Source organism: Atheta coriaria, unplaced genomic scaffold, assembly GCF_025399875.1.
Source record: "Atheta coriaria isolate IRGN ID8LTWV9N9 unplaced genomic scaffold, Caltech_Dcor_3.1 hic_scaffold_3_pilon, whole genome shotgun sequence".
Classification (NCBI taxonomy): domain Eukaryota; kingdom Metazoa; phylum Arthropoda; class Insecta; order Coleoptera; family Staphylinidae; genus Dalotia; species Dalotia coriaria.
In genome coordinates, this window is record NW_027045445.1 from 1173413 (window position 1) to 1191311 (window position 17899).

General features: G+C 38.7%; 5 protein-coding genes and 3 non-coding genes across 9 annotated transcripts; 4 read left to right on the plus strand and 4 right to left on the minus strand.

Moving 5' to 3' along the window:
- Positions 1-1328: 1328 nt before the first annotated feature.
- On the minus strand, positions 1329-5852 carry LOC135804311 (RNA-binding protein cabeza-like). Of its 2 annotated transcripts, none has more exons than XM_065318142.1 (8): positions 5710-5852; positions 5268-5486; positions 4618-4740; positions 4335-4398; positions 3522-3547; positions 2710-2822; positions 2194-2476; positions 1329-1930 (listed from the first exon to the last, which is right to left on the minus strand). In XM_065318142.1, exons 1-8 carry the CDS (start codon positions 5720-5722, stop codon positions 1587-1589), a joined length of 1185 nt encoding a protein of 394 aa, XP_065174214.1. In that variant the 5' UTR covers positions 5723-5852; the 3' UTR covers positions 1329-1586. The 2 variants fall into 2 exon arrangements, with proteins under 2 accessions (XP_065174214.1, XP_065174213.1); XM_065318141.1 differs by having other exon boundaries at positions 2185-2476.
- Positions 5853-6262: 410 nt separating this feature from the next.
- On the plus strand, positions 6263-7539 carry MED19 (mediator complex subunit 19). The gene is made up of 3 exons (XM_065299830.1): positions 6263-6579; positions 6645-6901; positions 6962-7539. Exons 1-3 carry the CDS (start codon positions 6399-6401, stop codon positions 7241-7243), a joined length of 720 nt encoding a protein of 239 aa, XP_065155902.1. The 5' UTR covers positions 6263-6398; the 3' UTR covers positions 7244-7539.
- Positions 7540-8138: 599 nt separating this feature from the next.
- On the minus strand, positions 8139-8733 carry LOC135789809 (histone H3.3A). Its single transcript, XM_065299832.1, has one exon. The coding sequence runs from the start codon at positions 8647-8649 to the stop codon at positions 8239-8241; it is 411 nt and encodes a 136-aa protein (XP_065155904.1). The 5' UTR covers positions 8650-8733; the 3' UTR covers positions 8139-8238.
- Positions 8734-9044: 311 nt separating this feature from the next.
- Positions 9045-11064, minus strand: BI-1 (Bax Inhibitor-1). The gene is made up of 4 exons (XM_065299831.1): positions 10904-11064; positions 10637-10820; positions 9624-10254; positions 9045-9506 (listed from the first exon to the last, which is right to left on the minus strand). Exons 2-4 carry the CDS (start codon positions 10681-10683, stop codon positions 9477-9479), a joined length of 708 nt encoding a protein of 235 aa, XP_065155903.1. The 5' UTR covers positions 10684-10820; positions 10904-11064; the 3' UTR covers positions 9045-9476.
- A 507-nt stretch (positions 11065-11571) lies between these two features.
- Positions 11572-14500, plus strand: LOC135789805 (pre-rRNA 2'-O-ribose RNA methyltransferase FTSJ3). The gene is made up of 4 exons (XM_065299829.1): positions 11572-11891; positions 11957-12834; positions 12902-14127; positions 14192-14500. The coding sequence occupies exons 1-4, from the start codon at positions 11672-11674 to the stop codon at positions 14445-14447; spliced, it is 2580 nt and encodes an 859-aa protein (XP_065155901.1). The 5' UTR covers positions 11572-11671; the 3' UTR covers positions 14448-14500.
- Positions 14501-16041: 1541 nt separating this feature from the next.
- Positions 16042-16114, plus strand: TRNAK-UUU (transfer RNA lysine (anticodon UUU)). The gene has a single exon. It is a non-coding gene; the product is annotated as a tRNA-Lys (tRNA).
- Positions 16115-16731: 617 nt separating this feature from the next.
- TRNAK-UUU (transfer RNA lysine (anticodon UUU)) lies at positions 16732-16804 on the plus strand. Its single transcript has one exon. It is a non-coding gene; the product is annotated as a tRNA-Lys (tRNA).
- A 433-nt stretch (positions 16805-17237) lies between these two features.
- On the minus strand, positions 17238-17310 carry TRNAK-UUU (transfer RNA lysine (anticodon UUU)). The gene has a single exon. It is a non-coding gene; the product is annotated as a tRNA-Lys (tRNA).
- Positions 17311-17899: the final 589 nt, after the last annotated feature.

Here is a 17899-nt window from a genome sequence, read left to right on the forward strand (position 1 = left end):
AGATCGGTGATCGGTGATAGTATACAGTGGAATCCCGGTAATCCGACAATCACTTTGCAGGGCAGTGTCGGATGAGTGAATTTGCCGGATTATAGAAAAGTGCCTAAGACCCCTTATAGTCCGGAATTTTTTACAAAAAAAAATGCTTGATCAAGTCGGGTCCGGATTACCGGGATTCCACTGTATTCAGAAAATTTTCAGAATCACGTGGCTTGTGGCAAGCTACGATGCATCGCACAAAGAGGAGATGAAGATGTAATAGGAAACACTGTATATTTGTGTTTTCTTATTCCATCGCAGGCTTAACCATGTAAACGAATACGTTTGTCTCTTTTTAGTGTCGTTTCATTAATTTTGAAATCACAACGATTGTAAAGAAGATTTCACTTCAAAAATTTAAAAACAAGCTGTAGCATTCTATCATCCTGTATCACACCAAAAGGATTCGAGTGTTTTTGATTTAAAATATATTTCAGAAATTGAAATTTCTTATTGGTATGAAAACAATGATTTATGTAGTATAATTGCAACAGTCTTCTGTCAATAAGCAGAAATAGTACAGATGGAAGGGTGTTAGACTGAAGATCTAGAGGCCCCTGGTTCAATCCCTGGTTTCAGCACATTGCTTTTGTCAGAGATTTATTGTAGTACTGGAAAGTTTCGTTTTTATTGTGGTCTGGAAAACAACACCCAGGATTTCCCGAACTATATTACTTTTTTATAGTTTCTCACCGCCATGTTAGAGTTAACGAGTTCCCCTACACGTTGCATACATTTGCAACCCCCTAGCACTTCTAAAAATGCTCAAGTGTTTTTTTTTTAGAGAGTAGCATTAGCATACTTTTAGCTTACTTTTAAAAGCATTTCAGGGCACTTCCAGAAGGGCACGAAGATCGAAATGATATGCATCGTGTAGGGAGACTTTCAAAGTTTAAAATAGCGGTGACTTAATTAATTAGCTCGCGAGATACAAGGTGTTTTGCACACCATGTTTTCAATTTGTTTGAAAAATGTAAATTTTTATAGGGCATTTTAGGGCACTTATAAAAGGGCTAGAAGATCGTGTAGAGGAACTCTCGAGCTTTAATATGGCGGTGACAAACATTAAAAATGTCATTTCGTTCAGGAGAAATCACCCTGTTTTTCTACACCATACTTACATACTTTATGAAAATGCTACTTCCTAAAAAAATGGGCAAAGGGACTGGGTGCTTGATAATTTATTTCCACGATTTACGACAGTCATTCGTTTATGATGGAAAATTATGGAATTTTCTAGAAGTCGCAAAGAATGGAGTAGCTGTGTAAATGAAAGTTATTCTTTGGCATTATATAAAAAAATTTATTTCACGGCTGCTGATCAGATATCCTTAACTTCCTTAACACAAAACCGTCACAATTTTCACTCAAAATGCTAATATGTATAAGTCTTTCCTGTCGCAAAAACTCACAATGAAAAAGTTCATATACATAAATATAGTCCAACTAATATAGTCAAAATAATTAAAAGATAGAGAATATAATACACTATGACCTTTTCCTCAATTATTTCGTATTTTCATTCTTAAACCTAACAAATATTATGGCTAATAAGGCCTTGGGCGCCCTCCATCGCGTCCGCCTCCATCTCTGCCTCCGCCACGACCGCCGCCTCCATAGCCACCACCCCCTCGACCGCCGCCGCCTCGGCCACCTCCAAATCCTCCGCGCCTATCACTACCACCGCGGAATCCTCCTCCACCGCCTCGACGGTCACCACCACGTCCACCTCCGCCGCCGCCACCACCAGCGCCTTCAGGTTTATCTTCATTGCAACGGTTACACTGGTTGCGCCAGGCAAAATTGGTATTACCGCAATCTGGATTCGGGCAGCGCCAGTCACCGTCCCTGGATTCTCGATCACGTCCACCGCCTCCACCGCTGCTACCACCTTAAACAATAAAATATTGTAATTTCGAACCTCTTGTCACACTTTAGAACGATTGAAATTCAAAAGAATGTGTCTTCAGACAGGATACACGCGTGCTTCTGTAATTACAGCACCATGCGTTTAATAAAGACCTCGTATAATCTACCCACTATATTAAAAGATATACTGGACGCTAGTTATGAAAACTTAACATCCAGGACAGAATGGGTCATAGATTAAAAAAGACTTAAATTGAAGATAATAATAAATCATACCTCGGCTACCTCTATCGTGTCCTCCGCCGCCTCCACGTCCACCACCAAAACCACCGCCGCCACGACCACCTCCGCCTCCTCGGCCGCCACCACGACCACCACTCCAATTATCACGTTTTGTAGCCATCACGACCTTAATGGTATTTCCGCGGAATTCTTTGCCATCAAACCATGAAATCGCAGAACGTGCTGCATTGGCATCATCGTAAGTAACTGTAGCTTCGCCTTTCGATTCACCGGAAGCTTTATCCTTATAAAGCCAAATCTTCTTCTTCATGGTTTTCTTGTCAGTCTATAAAAAATATTTGATATTAGCTAAAAGTTTTAAAAATTCAATGTAAAAAAATTCATATATTAAGAATGTCCCAGACGGAATAACTACTTAAATTACAATTTAATCAAAGTAGAAATAGAATCTGCCTTTCCTCTAGCGGATTTACAAAATTGAACTTGAACTGAAGTAGATTCAAGCACAGAGTGCTGTCCGCAATTAAAAATATTAGGTGTATATTAAATATGTATTACCTTTATAATACCGATAGCACCAAAATGCTCTTCGATATCAGCCTCGTTGATGTCCGAAGACATTCCAGAAACGAACACAGTGTCTTCTTGAACAACCATTTCACCGGAACCACCTGTAAGTCGAGAAACACATGTTAGCATCGTTGGTAATGGATTACAAAACTTAAAATTAAATCCTAACTGTTATATTCTCATCAACGCCTAACCATAACGCTAAAGTTTACCAATTTATATGTCATAACCTTGTACAAAAACCTTATTAAATTTTAGACCATTAAAACCTTCAAAACCTTCCCAATTTGCATCCTGCAACCGTATTAACCTTCTTAAACCTTAATTTGATTTTTCGTAAATTTGAACCTCGTTAAAATGGAAAGAACGTCCTGTTTTATTCACACACTCATGAACAGCACTAATATTTAAAAAAAAAAAACAATTGTTATCATGTGTCTTCAGACAGGATACACCAGTGCCTTGGCAAGTATACGGCCCGTGAGTTTAATAAAGACGTATTGCTTGCTCTACCCAAAAAAAGTTGGCAAACGAAACGATCGAAAGCATCAGTCGCTTAAGATCGCGATTGTGTTTGGGCAATTACTGTTAGTACTGCAATTCATTAACCAATAATTAAAAATCACATTCACACTCTAGTTTGCTAAAATGCAGGAGCTCTTTCCACGGCATAGTATGCGCTGACTCAATTTATTCACCTCGATGCTTAGTTTGTTCTCAACTCAAGATTTACGTAAAAAATAAATGTGTACAAAAAATGAGCACCAGCCCCCGCGACAAGAGAGGTCTGGCGCGTTTACCTTTGTAACTACCCCTGCCGCCACCGCTAAAACAGAAGCAAACGATCAGTACTTGTAGAACACACTCGTTGAGCGAACTGGGGCGCCAACCGGCAGAGAGAGTTAAGTATTACGCTCATAGGTTTAGTCATTTTGTGTGTATATGAGTACCGAGAGTGCAAACCCCTTGCACATTGCTCTTCATCTGGAACTCACAACGTGTCATCCGGTCTCGTCCACAAAGTTAAGTCAGTCAATTCATTGATTATTTTCAGTCAAAACAAGTCGTATGTAGTCAAATTTATAGTCAAACCCTTAAAAAGTCCCAATTTACAGTCGAAACCTTTTTGATTTGTTGATGTTAACCATATCTTAATCAAAATTTACACAATGTACGTAATTAAAAACGCTTAAAACCCATTTTTACATCTTTTTAAAACATTTAAATTCGTTTGATACCAGTCATTTCGTCAACAGAATTTAAAAACCCTTTCTGAAAAGTTTAACAACACCAAGTTTGTGATTAAATCATGTTCCACTTAGTTATAGTTGAACAATACAAGTTTCGAGAGCGTTTACAAATCCAGTAATATCAGTACCAGTTCATCCACGTTTTGCAATGGATGTTCGTTTTCGTGGCTAAGTTTTGCCGCTAATTATAGCATACCCCTACATGTAACTCATCGGCGACCATATTTGTTTGCATTCCGTATGCATACGTATTTCTGGATTCATAAGCTTCGCATTTTAAAGTGAATTTGAATATATACCTCGCTGACGAGACGACACCACCGCTGTTGTTTAAAGCCTAATATATTGAAAGTATGTACTCACCCAAAGCCGCCGCCACCACGTCTATCGTCGCGGTTGTAATCGCCGCCGCCTCCACGGTCTCGGCCTAAACAAATAAACATTTAAAATAAATTTTAAAAAATCGTAGAATTCATTATGTGTCTTCAGACAGGATACACTGGTGCCTTTGATAGTCGGCCCGTGTGTTTAATAAAGACTTGTTTGCTCTGCCCAAAAAAGTTGGCAAACGAAACGACCCAGAGTATTGCACTCTGCATCGCGATTATATTGGGCATAAAATTAATTACTGAATCAGTTGAATTACCTCCAAAACCGCCGCCGCCGCCTCCGTATCCACCACCACCTCCGCTGCTGCCGTAGTTTCCATTGTTGTAATTTCCTCCTCCTCCTCCGCCGCCGCCACTGCCATATCCTCCTCCTCCTCCACCTAAAATAACAATTAATCTTTAAATATTGAAATACAATGGTAGTACGAGAGGGTGAGTATAAGGGCTAAGTAAACACTTACGGTACGCTATACCCTCACAATATCGCCGAAACGATAGAATACTAAACCATTGCAAGTCAATGCAAGTAGGTGTGCTGATGAGACTTCTAATGGTCGAAATAGCTATCCACATCAGGCTTGACAAATATTTGCATTGACTTGCAATGGTTTAGTATTCTATCGTTTCGGCGATATTATGAGGGTATAACGTACATAAGTGTTTACTTAACTTTACTTAGCTCTAATCTTTAAATATTGCCTATGAAGGATAAAACAGTCGTAAATTTAACGTAGTAAACTGTACGAGGAAATTTCTACCCTTCCATTTATTAACTAAACAGAAGGACTATCATATTCCCGAGTTTATCTGCGACATAGAAGGAGGCGTTAGGTTGCTTTTCGTCACTAACGCCATGCCTATGTCGCATTTTGCCTAAGATAACGCCATGGATATAAACTATTCTCACCTTGATTTCCGCCGTAGCCTCCACCACCGCCACCTCGATTGCCTTGCCAATTACCGCCGCCACCGCTGCTTGAATTACTATTGCCACTGTAGCTATCTCCACCGCCGCCGCCACCACCACCGCTGCTTCCATAATTTCCGTAGTTACTCGGTGGTGGCTGTGAATAATCGGCATAACCGCCGCCACCTCCACCGGAGTTTCCGCCGTAGCCTCCGTATTCTACGGCAAAATATCAAATATAATTTTTGTGAATACAAACAAACAAGAAGCGCGTTATATAGAAGCCAAAAAATGCGTTTAATTTTAGGTCGTAAAATTCACCAAAACGAGGTGGCATTTAAGTTTAATTTTGGGCACAAACATGTTAATATCAGTTTGCAATGTGTTAAACCAATGGATTTGTTAGACGTTACAAGATATTTGAGGATTTATAACTACTTACGATTATCCGCCATCTTCGTGTGCGGTAAATAAGGCGCGCTTGGTTGTTTGATGCGTTTGGAGAGTCAACCGCCAAGCACAAGCGACAAACAGCGAATGGGAATGAGGTCAAGCGAGCTTTGGCGAAGTAAATGACAGCAATGGCCGCCACCGTTGACAGCTATCAAAACGACAGAGTCATGCGCTGTCAAGCAAATCTTGCACATAACAAATTATTTAAATTATTAATAGTAGTTTAAAGATAGCAAATATTTATTTTTATTAATTATTTTTATAGTCAAAAGAAAATAAATAATTAGTTTACAAGTAAGAGTAAGCATTTAAATGAATCAAACTTGGTGAATTTTTGGTTGGCTGCTTTGAAATATACATTGCATGCATTTTTATATTTCCAGTATTTAATAATTATTATTATTTGTTGAATCCACATTCCTTTGTTTAAGTTATAAATAGATGAATTTTGAATGTTTAATGATACGTAATCAAGTTAAATATTGATTGAAGTGAAAGTTGGTAAACATGAAGATAGTTTTGTGCGGCGGGTTGCATATCCTCGAGATGTCGTCGCGGTTCGACAGGTCTTCGCTCCAAGTAACCTAGTGCAGGTTAGCAGGCAAAGCAGCGTCCGCAGCATCCGTCGTTGATGCGGTTGATGCGTCTGTGCGCGCCCCCGGAAGAAGATGAAGAACGATGATGGGTGATCAGTTTCGCAAGGTGGAACAGTTCTCGCCAAAGTCCTCACCACGGGGCGCTCGCTCCCCGGTCGTTTCGCGTCAGGACTCGTCGGGCACGTTAAAAACGACCATTCTACTCGGCAAGAATCCCTCGATCGTCCCTAGTGGGCCTTTCTATCTACTGAAAGAACCACCAGGTAAGTGCTTGCATACTTTAAAACAATCTCAGAGTAAGTTTCATTGCATTTTCATTAATTTTTAAGGGAATCAGAACTCACAGGTGCTACAAACTTGATGGCACATTACAACCTTGAGCATTCATACAGTAAATTCAGCGGTAAGAAGCTCAAGGAACAATTGTCATCATTTTTGCCTTCCCTTCCTGGTGTTATTGACTCACCAGGCCAACAGGATAACAGTTCACTAAGGTCTGTGATTGATAAACCACCTATATGTGGAAAAGAAATTCTGCCACTATCTAGTGTACAATTAGATGGATTTCGGCTACATCCAGGGCCTGTAAGTTCAAGTTATACTTTATTTGGTTGTAAAATAACTAATAACAACATAATATTATAGTTACCGGAACAGTATCGTTATGCGAATCAAGCACCAATCAAAAAACACAAGAACAAACATAAGAAACACAAGCATAAAGACGGAAGTTTGCAGAGTCAAGAAGTTGGACCGGTGGCAGAAGCCGGTCCCGATACACACGAGAAGAAGCACAAGAAGCAGAAGCGCCACGACGACGATAAGGAGCGCAAAAAGCGGAAAAAAGAGAAGAAGCGCAAAAAACAGAAGCATAGCCCTGAGCATTCCGCCGGCGGTATGACGCCCAGCCAGCACGGCAGCAACTGAACGAAATCTTCCGCTTTTACTGACTCCTAACAATTCCAAACGAATATCCCAAGAAGTCATTTTATCCTACCTATCCTAGACAATTCCTTCTCATTTAATATTCACGTGTTCCTCTAAAAAATGAAGATTTTTTAATGAATATTTGTACAGAAAGCTAATTCTAACTCAATTGATCTTAAACATAATGCAAAAATGGTTAATATTGTTAAGTCTTAAATTAAGTTAAGAGAGCTATCTTATAAGTGTACCAACGATAGTGGATGCGATACGAAATATGAAGATACCTTTGCTATTTACATTTACGTGTTTTATTGCTTTTTATTGAAGTAGTGAGTAAGAAATCCCAAGACAAGAAACAAACGTATGCATTTTGGAAATAGGTTACACAACATTACATAAATTACTGTAATAATTGCATAAAAATTGAAAAACAATAGTTTTACGAGATGGTGAATATTAGTAAGAGTTATAGTAAAAAAAAAGTAAAAGTGATTTGCACTGCATTTGCAGTTATGGTTTTAATAAAGTATCGTTTAACAAAGATAACTTGTGAGGGAATAGCGTTTACTGCAACTCTTATTAATTGCATGAAAATTGAATTTTGTGGTCATGCAAAAAGCAAATCGGGTTTTTAAGACAATCTTATCGTCCACCCCTTGTATATCTAGTGTTTAAAGCCAATTAAGACATGTAACTAACGTTTTTCTAATCAAATTTCATCATATTTTCTGCAAAATTCATTCTATTTCTAGCCATAGGCAACTTTCAAATCACCAACGGTTAAATGCAGCACCAACTGTTGTGCATTCTAACCTTAAAAACCCTACAAACATCGCTTGTTAAGAGCACAAACACAATCTAAACGCACTCGACCAGAGTAAAACAAGATGGCGTCTATTATGCCAAATGAATTTATTTTCTATCATACAAATATTAAACACATGAAACAATATATTAAAACCGTCCTAATGCTAAAATCCTAATCGTACAGCTGCTTAAGCACGCTCTCCTCGGATGCGTCGCGCCAGCTGTATGTCCTTCGGCATGATAGTCACGCGCTTGGCATGGATGGCGCACAAATTAGTGTCCTCGAAGAGACCAACGAGATAAGCCTCACTCGCCTCCTGCAGAGCGCCGATGGCAGCGGACTGGAAACGCAGATCGGTCTTGAAGTCCTGAGCGATTTCTCTCACCAGACGCTGGAAGGGCAGCTTGCGGATGAGCAACTCGGTGGATTTCTGGTAACGACGGATCTCACGCAGAGCGACCGTACCAGGGCGGTAGCGATGGGGCTTCTTCACTCCTCCGGTGGACGGGGCTGATTTACGCGCCGCTTTAGTCGCGAGCTGTTTACGGGGCGCTTTTCCTCCCGTCGACTTTCTTGCGGTTTGCTTGGTACGCGCCATCGCGATTCACAGAATTTAGAAATCAGTTGTGCGGAGACGTGCTGACTGACTCAGAGCAGAGAGCGGAATGAATACAAAATGGCGATCGCGAGGGAAACAAGCTTTTGTTTTTCTTCGTATGTTTGCCCATCACTTCACGCCATCTATATTTCAATGTCAGAACTAAAATTACATACAATTTGCTTAATCCAAACCTCAAATTTCCTAACAAAAATCTAATCTTCAGAACTATGTACAAACAAAAAAACTATTCTGAAGAACAATTACGTTACTCATCACTTTCCTCTATCAATAAACATTATGAAGTAAGCTGTAAATGCTGCAGTTATGCATGCCTAAACTTAATTTTTTATTATAAAGTAAATTTGAGGGTTGATTTTGTTGAAATCCAAGAATATAGTTACGTAAATATTTAATTTATACATATGCCTCTATATACCCAGTATATGTATGTATACCTTTATCATACATCGCTAACTGTAAATGTTTTTTTTTTGTTAACTCCAAATAATTTAAATAAAACGGCCCTAAAAAGTAATAACAATTTGCTGGCGCCGAACTCCAAGCACATCATCAATTGCCACACACCAACAATATATAATATAACACCATCAGTAGAAATGAAAACAATGTATGAATAATTTTTGGTTACAAAAACGATTTTTAACCCATCAGCAATGACAAATTTTGAGCGAAATAAGTCGATTCATTCTGGTATCGGTAGAGTACAATTTGCGGTTGTTGACACTTGTGTTGTTGTGATGAGTGCAGTCCAATCGATGAAAACGAAAATAAGAAACAGGTATATGTTGAGTTGTAGTAGTTAATTAGTTTCGTCGCTTTCTGTTGTCCTCCTCCTGCAAAACATCCAAATAAAAACATTATTAACATGATGAGTGTTTTCTAAATAATAAAAATTAAAAATCGGAATGAATGTAATTGGATGCAGGATAATTAGGTTACCTATTATTTACCTTCTGCGTGAGCAAAATAACCAATCGTCTGAAGATGCCGATGAGGTCAATGAAGAGGTCCAACGAGTGCGTGACAAAGTCCTTGTTGCCCATGCGACGCTTCTCAATAATCAGTTGGGTGTCATACAGGACAAAACCGCACATGAGCGCGAGGCCGACGTAGAGATGCATCTTATAGATAAGTTGAGAGCCAAAGAAGAGGTTAGCCAACGTGAGCAACACAAGCGTATTCAAAAGAGTCATCAGTGCGCCGCCCATGTAAATCCAGCGGCCCTCCTCGGAAAAGATCGAGCATAGAGAAAACGACGCAAAGATGATCGAGGTCCCGACAAGCGCGGTGACAATGATGGTCGGGTTGACGGAAGCTGCATATTCAAGCAGCGGGCCCATACCCATACCGCTCAGCAAGCTGAAACCGAGCAAATAGCCAAGGCGTTGTTGCACTCGCTTGCCATCACCGTCGGCGGTTGCCACGAGCATCACGAAACATGCGAGAGCTCCGATTGTCGATAGCAGACCAGCGCGGAACACCTCTGTGTAGATGTGCAGGCTGGCACCAACCGATGCGGCAATCGTAGATGCCGCAAGACAAGCGTAGACATTGGTAAGGTGCTGCCTTACTGGCTCTTCCCTGGAATTGAAAGATAAAACCATTCATAACAATAATAATACGGTGTTTAATGCGTAAACAATGATAAGATATTTCATAATGACAAATCAAGCTATGCGAAAACAAAACTTGTTTATAAATTCGTATGCATTATGGGAAATGACGTCATTTTTAATCAGAATTTTCGAAAATTTTGATGAAATGTTTTATTATATTTTTCTTATTTATTGATTAAATAATTGATAATTAAATTATCAAGGCAAAATGACACGGTAATTTTATCAATGTCGCAGTGACATCGCATAAACGCGAATAAATTAACACGAATAATGTCGGACACAATTTCATGCACAATGATATTTATAGGTTTACAATCCATAAAAAATGTGTTGGGCATACTTACAATTTATTGTTGAACGTTCGTATGAACGAATTCAGAGACGCAGCCATAATTTAGCTCGATTTTGCTTCTAGTCCAGAGATAAGACGATCGCAGGAAAACCTCGTTGCTGTCGGTGCGATGTGATGCGTTGCGACAAAGTGCCAAACGAACAGCAGGCGACTAGATAACTCCGCCCGTAACAAAGCTATACAAACACAGAGAATGTCGGATGTGAAGTGTGGACGTAATTATTGATGGATGATTAATTATTGATAGGGCGACGTGTACCTTGCTATATATTTCTCGTATTGTTTGTAATTATGCACAAGCTGGGTCGACTAAATGCGTCGCACACTTGCTTCCAGTCGTGAACAGCAATCCAGATGACACACGTATAGCGTTCTCATTCGCGCACGAATATCGCGAGGTGTGAGTTTATTCTAGAAGCTAGTTGCTCGCAGGAAAAGCGCTACGTAAAACGAACGTCACGTACGCACACAACGTGAGAGTTTGAGTTTGCTTGCTAGATGGTGACACAAGTTATTGCTAAGCAACTGATAATTTTTAAATATTCTTCAGGTTTATAATTTAAAATTATTGTTTTAACTACAATATACCAAATGAATCTAGAATAATGTATTATATGATGTGTATACTTGGGTCAAAGTCTTTAAAGATTTTGCAAGTACAATAATCCACCGCTAGATGACTAAAACACTTGCGTTGCAGAATTCAAAAGCTAATACCACACACATTTAAATTACTGTTTGAGTTATTTACTAGTTTTGCTTATATTAAATTAAAATTATTAACAAAAGAAAATGTATTTTCCTAATAATATCTATACCATTAAACATTTATATTGTTCATCTGTAAATTTTTTAAATTTCTTGCACTAACAGTACAACCTTAAAAGCATGCTTTATATCTGTACTCTTACATTTAACCTAAGTTTTTGAACGCTTGTTTCCACTTGTTTCCACGTGCCGTCTGCGCACGCTGGTTTTCAAAATATTAATAATTTTTACCCTTTGTGAGCATAAATAACTCATCAAGATGGGTAAAAAGACGAAAATTGGAAAACAGCGTAAGGATAAGTACTACCAACTTGCCAAAGAGTCCGGGTTTCGTTCTCGTGCTGCCTTCAAGTTAATTCAACTCAATAGGAAGTTTGAGTTTCTTCAAAAATCCAGGGTTTGCATTGATTTGTGCGCTGCGCCAGGAGGATGGATGCAAGTCGCTAAACAGAATATGCCCGTATCTAGCATAGTTATAGGTATGAGTCACTATATTTATATTTTAAATTATTTTTTACTTACAAACACAGCTATTGTCTTTTAGGTATTGATTTATTCCCTATCAAACAAGTACCTGGTTGCATCTCACTAACAGAAGATATTACCACTGATAAATGTCGCGTTGCACTCACAAAAGAACTGCAAACATGGAAAGCTGATGTAGTGTTGAATGATGGTGCACCTAATGTAGGAAAAAACTGGCTTCACGACGCTTATCAACAAGCGTGCCTTACTCTAAGCGCTCTTAGACTTGCGACGCAGTTTCTGCGTCAAGGCGGTTGGTTTATCACGAAAGTCTTCCGATCGAAAGATTACCATCCTTTAATATGGGTACTCAAACAGTTCTTTAAGAAAGTCCATGCTACAAAACCACAAGCTTCACGTAACGAATCCGCTGAAATCTTCGTCGTTTGTCAGTTTTACATCGCGCCGGCGAAAATTGATTCTAAATTCTTGGATCCGAAGTATGTCTTCTCTGAACTAGAGATTGAACCTGGCAATAAATTGAATATATTCCATCCGGAGAAAGTTAAGAAGCAGGCGGAAGGTTATCCTGAAAATGATTACACTTTGTATCATAAACTGCCAGTGTCTGTATTTGTACAGCATGAAACTGGAATTGAGGCACTGCAAGGCGCCTCAGAGATTGTTTTTGATGATGCAAAGATTGCGAATCATGAAAAGACGACTGAGGAGATCAAAGAGTGTTGCAAAGATATAAAAGTTCTTGGTAGAAAAGATTTAAGATTGTTATTGAACTGGTGGAAGATTTTACATGAGGAATATGTCAAGGAAAAAGAAGAAAAGGGTGAAAAAGCTGAAGATGTGAAAGAGGATGATGAAAAAGAGGTAGAAAAGGATGAGGATGATGAAGAAGATGTCGAAGAGGAGAAAATTGACAAGAAAATTACTGAAGTTGAGGTAATTATTACTAAAATTTAAATGGAAACGAAAAATAACTTTTAAAATTTATATTTTTGACATTTAGGAAGAAGAAATGCGAGAACAAAAACGTAAAAAGAAGAAAGTCCAGAAAGAACGCAAGAAACTAAACGAACGTCTCAATTTAAAAATGGTGCTTAAAGGTGATGAAGGACCAACCCTTCAAGGTGAAGACATGTTCAGTTTGAAGCTAATCAAAGACAAAACCGACTTGAACTTAGTCATCGATGCCGATCCTAACATAGCTCCAGACGAAGAAGAAAAACCCGATAAAGCCGCCATAAAATTCGAAAAATACGCAAAAGATCAAGGACATCTTGATTCCTCCGGGTTATATTACAAAGATTCTGATTCAGAATTAGAAATGGAGAGTGATGAAGAAGAAGAGGCTGTCACAGAAGGTTTAGGATTCAGTGATGCTGAAGATGATGAAGAAGAAGACGATAAAGTGTCTAAACGGAAGCAATTGAAGGAGAAACCCAAAAAGGCTTCAAAGACATCATCACATCCTTTGATCACCGATTTGGATTACAGAGGAAACGAAGAAAAACGAGCATCAAAGGCACAGTTATTCTTCCAGCGTGATATTTTCAAAAATTTGATTGATGAAAAAGACGAAGATGCTGATTTGGATAAGATTATCGAAGATTGTAAGCGGAAAGGTGCGAAAGTCGTCGGGGAAGATTCCCATGTGAAAGGACAAACATCAAAAGCAAAACAAACGAAAAAACAACAAAAAACACAACAGGAATCAACCGATAGCGATTACGGTTCAGAAAATGAGTCGAATTCAGATTCTGACTCTGATTCCGACTCGGATTACGATATTGAACGATCAGCACCGCCAAAAGATAGCAAACAAATGAAACGCGACGGTTTTGAAGTGGTAAAATCAGATGTTAAGAAGCGTAAGATGACTGTTGAAGATTTAGCACTCGGCACGGTTATGATTAATTCCAAAAAAGCAAAACGAGATTTAATTGACGCTGGCTGGAATAGATACGCGTTTAATGATACGAATCTACCGGATTGGTTCGTGGACGATGAGAAAAAACACATGCATGTTGAAGCACCAGTACCTAAAGAATTAGTTGACGATTATAAGAGACGTATGGAGGAGTTGAACGTACGTCCAATTAAAAAAGTAATCGAAGCCAAGGCGAGGAAGAAGCGTCGTGCGGTGAAGAAACTCCAGAAAGCAAAGAAGAAGATTGAAGCGCTTGTTGACAATGTTGATGTCACCGATAGAGAGAAGAGTAAACAAATTAAACAGTAAGTTTATATATTTTTAACTTTCAAAAACTATTTAAAATGATTAATTAATTATTTTGTTTAGATTGTATAAAAAAGCTAAAGCTGAGCCGAAAAAAGAAGTTACTTACGTCGTAGCGAAGAAACACCAGGCTGCAAAGAGAATGGCGCGTCCTGCTGGTCTCAAAGGTCACTACAAGGTTGTAGATCCTCGATTGAAGAAAGACATGCGTAATGAAAAGCAACGCGCGAAGAAAAGCAAAGGTAAAAAGGGAAAAGGTAGGCCTATGAACAAGGCAAAAGGCAGTAGTAAACAAAAAGGTAAAGGAAAGTCGCGTTAACGTTAACATTCTCCGATAAACAAACTATAAATAAACTTCTCCTAAAAATGCAACATTTTCCTGGATTTATATTGTTATTGTGTTTTACCTGCTAGTGCGATGTAGTGTTTGTTGTTTGGCATTTGTTTGTTATTTTTATCCCCGGTTTGACGCCATCAAACACCTTGAACTTTCCATCCCAGGTGGAAATTGCGCATAAAAATATAAACGTCCCTTCATGGTCACATAAAGGGGTGCTTTTTATCTACCTGGTGTTTTCATATGTTTGTGTGGAAATTTTTCGACGCAAAAAATAAAACGCGTCAAGGACACGCGGCGTAATGTATCGACTGACGCAGTTTATAAATAGCCCCACTTCTATGAAACCTACGAGTCTAACAAGTGTCTAATTACATCCCTACAGTCGATAACTACGGAGAAAAAACAGGGTGGCGTAAATAACCTCTAATCCAACAAGATGTTTGAGGTTAGGTTTGTGTTATGCTATGATTGCTTCTTACAACTACGTAGATTACATGCGTAGTGTTTTTCTATTGACATTGAGCAATGTTATAAGTTACAATAGTTCGAATACTCGAGTGCCATTGTCGTTATTTAAAGCGTTTGTATTATGTGACCGATGCGTTAAGGCGACACAGCGACGGGTATCAGGTTCAAGGACGCGAGAAACGATTAACGAACAATCGGCAATCATGGTCACAACTATCATCTAATTAACTCACATGCTCGCCCGGTACTTCTGGTTATATTAAAATTAAGTTACAACTTGCTTTGCGTGCGTTGTCAAGGCGGCCATTTTGATTACGCATTGGTGTAAGTTTGCATTTATATAACGTTTATTTGAATATCATTGCCAAAAAAAATTACCTTGAAGGTGGTATATTGAAATTACCTTCAACCTTCATCATTTGCAATGTGAGTTCAAAAAAAAAGTTATCGCGAAAAACAAGCAATAAATAAACGAATTACGTTTCACGTCATATGTTACGTGATTCTATTCGCATTACTTCATTTTCGCACGTTTCATGTCGTTTGGACGTGATTTATGGACAATACATGTTTTTTAAGATACTGTTAGTTTATGTTAAACAAATTTTCACATAATAATTAGAGACCGACCGAAATTTCGGTTTCGGTTTCGGTTTAGGCCAGTTTCGGCCAAGAATTCGAGTTTCGGCCTCATTTTTGGTTTCGGCCAAAAATGGCCGAAAGTTTCGGCCGTACCGAAACTCACTTTTCGTGAATTGTCGTGCGTCGCTCGGCTAACTTCGCGGCTAATGGCGGTCGTTACTTGCCATCTCAATTCGCTCATAAAAACTTAAATTAATATTACATTAAGTATCAAGTGACTAAACGGGGACTTTACTCCCAAAATGGATTTTGTGTCTAAAAAATGTGGAAAAACTGGCGATGTATAGGTAAAAGTAGAAAAATATGTTTATGTAAATTAGTTTCGGTTTCGGTTTCGGCCGAAACTGATTGCAGGGCCGAAATTTCGGTTTCGGTTTCGGCTAAAATCCAGTTTCGGTCGGACTCTAATAATAATAAATAATAATTAAAAACTTATAGTTAATTAGTTGCTAATATACCATGAGCCCGGGTAGCTCAGTCGGTAGAGCATTGGACTTTTAATCCAAGGGTCCAGGGTTCAAGTCCCTGCTCGGGCGATTCTTTTAAATAATATGAAAATTTAATTATTTTATTGAATACGCACGCGTCATGTAATATGCGCTTGTGGGTCGCGTTGTAGGAGGGTTTTAATCATGACCTCGACGCCGGGTGCGGAGGGCGAGCGTCGCGTTCCCAACGACCGACCTTGTTAAACTTGACCTTGTTTTATTTACGGACGCGGCGCGTCGCGGCCACCACCGACGGTTCACGGAATTAATAACGAAACATACCAAACAAATACCTACGAACAAGTAAAACAACTAAAACAAGCGAAACTAAACCAACAAACAAATAGAAGTACAAATAGACAATGGAGGGCTATTGACAGTTGACAGTTGACAGAAACATGTAATTCTATGTATTTTATTTTTTATTTTTGGGTTTTTGTGTTTTTCTTGTGTTTCTTTTGTTTGTTTTTTGTGTTTATGAGAGATAAATGATTTGCAAGTTGCATTTTTATCATCGTGTTGACACAAAACGATCTAAATGCAAATGATTGTCACGTCGCGTTGAGCTTTGATTATTTTCTCATTGTTTGCAAATCTTTTTTGGTGCTTAAAGACATAACAAGCAAAATTGTGTGACGCCATTTTTTTTTCGTCTTGTTGTCACAGCCCGGGTAGCTCAGTCGGTAGAGCATTGGACTTTTAATCCAAGGGTCCAGGGTTCAAGTCCCTGCTCGGGCGATGCTTTTATATTTTTTTTATTGGGAAAAATACAGTATAATGCTTAATAACGGATGTAATGATGTGTGAATGTGTTAACAGTTCAAGATCAAACAAATTTGGTTTCGATTGTTTGTTCCGTATGTTTTTTTTTTGTTCGTGCGCCTGATGAAAACGTCATTGAGAGGCTCATGTTGCGCTATTACACACGACTAACGAGTAATTTATTAATACACGTCGTCCGAAGTGGGAATGTCAAACGAATTAGTCCGAATCGTACGTATCTACAAATGCGGAAGTGATAATATGATAATCAGACGCGACGCGATGATGAAATGTATCTTGCTTATAGAAGATCTAAAAAATGAAGAGTTGGTTGCCTACATTATCTAAATTTACATTTACTATTCTAAATGTCACAAAACAATATATTTACAGTGAAATATAAAAGTATCGCCCGAGCAGGGACTTGAACCCTGGACCCTTGGATTAAAAGTCCAATGCTCTACCGACTGAGCTACCCGGGCGGTGGGGGACGCAAAAAGAAGACATTTTGTATTTTGTTTTAAATCTTGTAATAAGAATAAATTAACATTAGCTACTGGCACTTGAATTTTATGACTCAGAATTAAACCTATTGACTTTGCGAAAATTAGTCATCCGAGGAGTTGAATGTGATGGTGTGTTATGGCTTCGCCGCATTAATTATGTATTATTGTGGGGCGCGCTGGCGTGTTATAAACATGGATTTCCGAGAAGCTCGATTGTGACACGATAAATTCCCGTTTGCCACTTGTGTCTCACGGCTACTTGTTTTTTGCTTCTTTAAAAATTAAAATCTTTTTATTGGTTTTGGATGAGAGATTGCAATTTTATACGAGTGGACTTGATATACCCTGGTATATATTTTTTAATAGAATTCCTTTAGGCAACAACCGTACCATGGCCGAAATTGAGCAACATCTTGCAATTGTAGGTTCATGTCCTACCCTCTCCTTGTAGGTTGCTGCCGGGTCAAAATTATTAAAGGGTGTTGCTGCGCTCCGCTCCGGTCCGCTTTTTGACATTTGATTTTTGACTTATGACTTATTGACGTTATCATTTAACCTTTGTTTA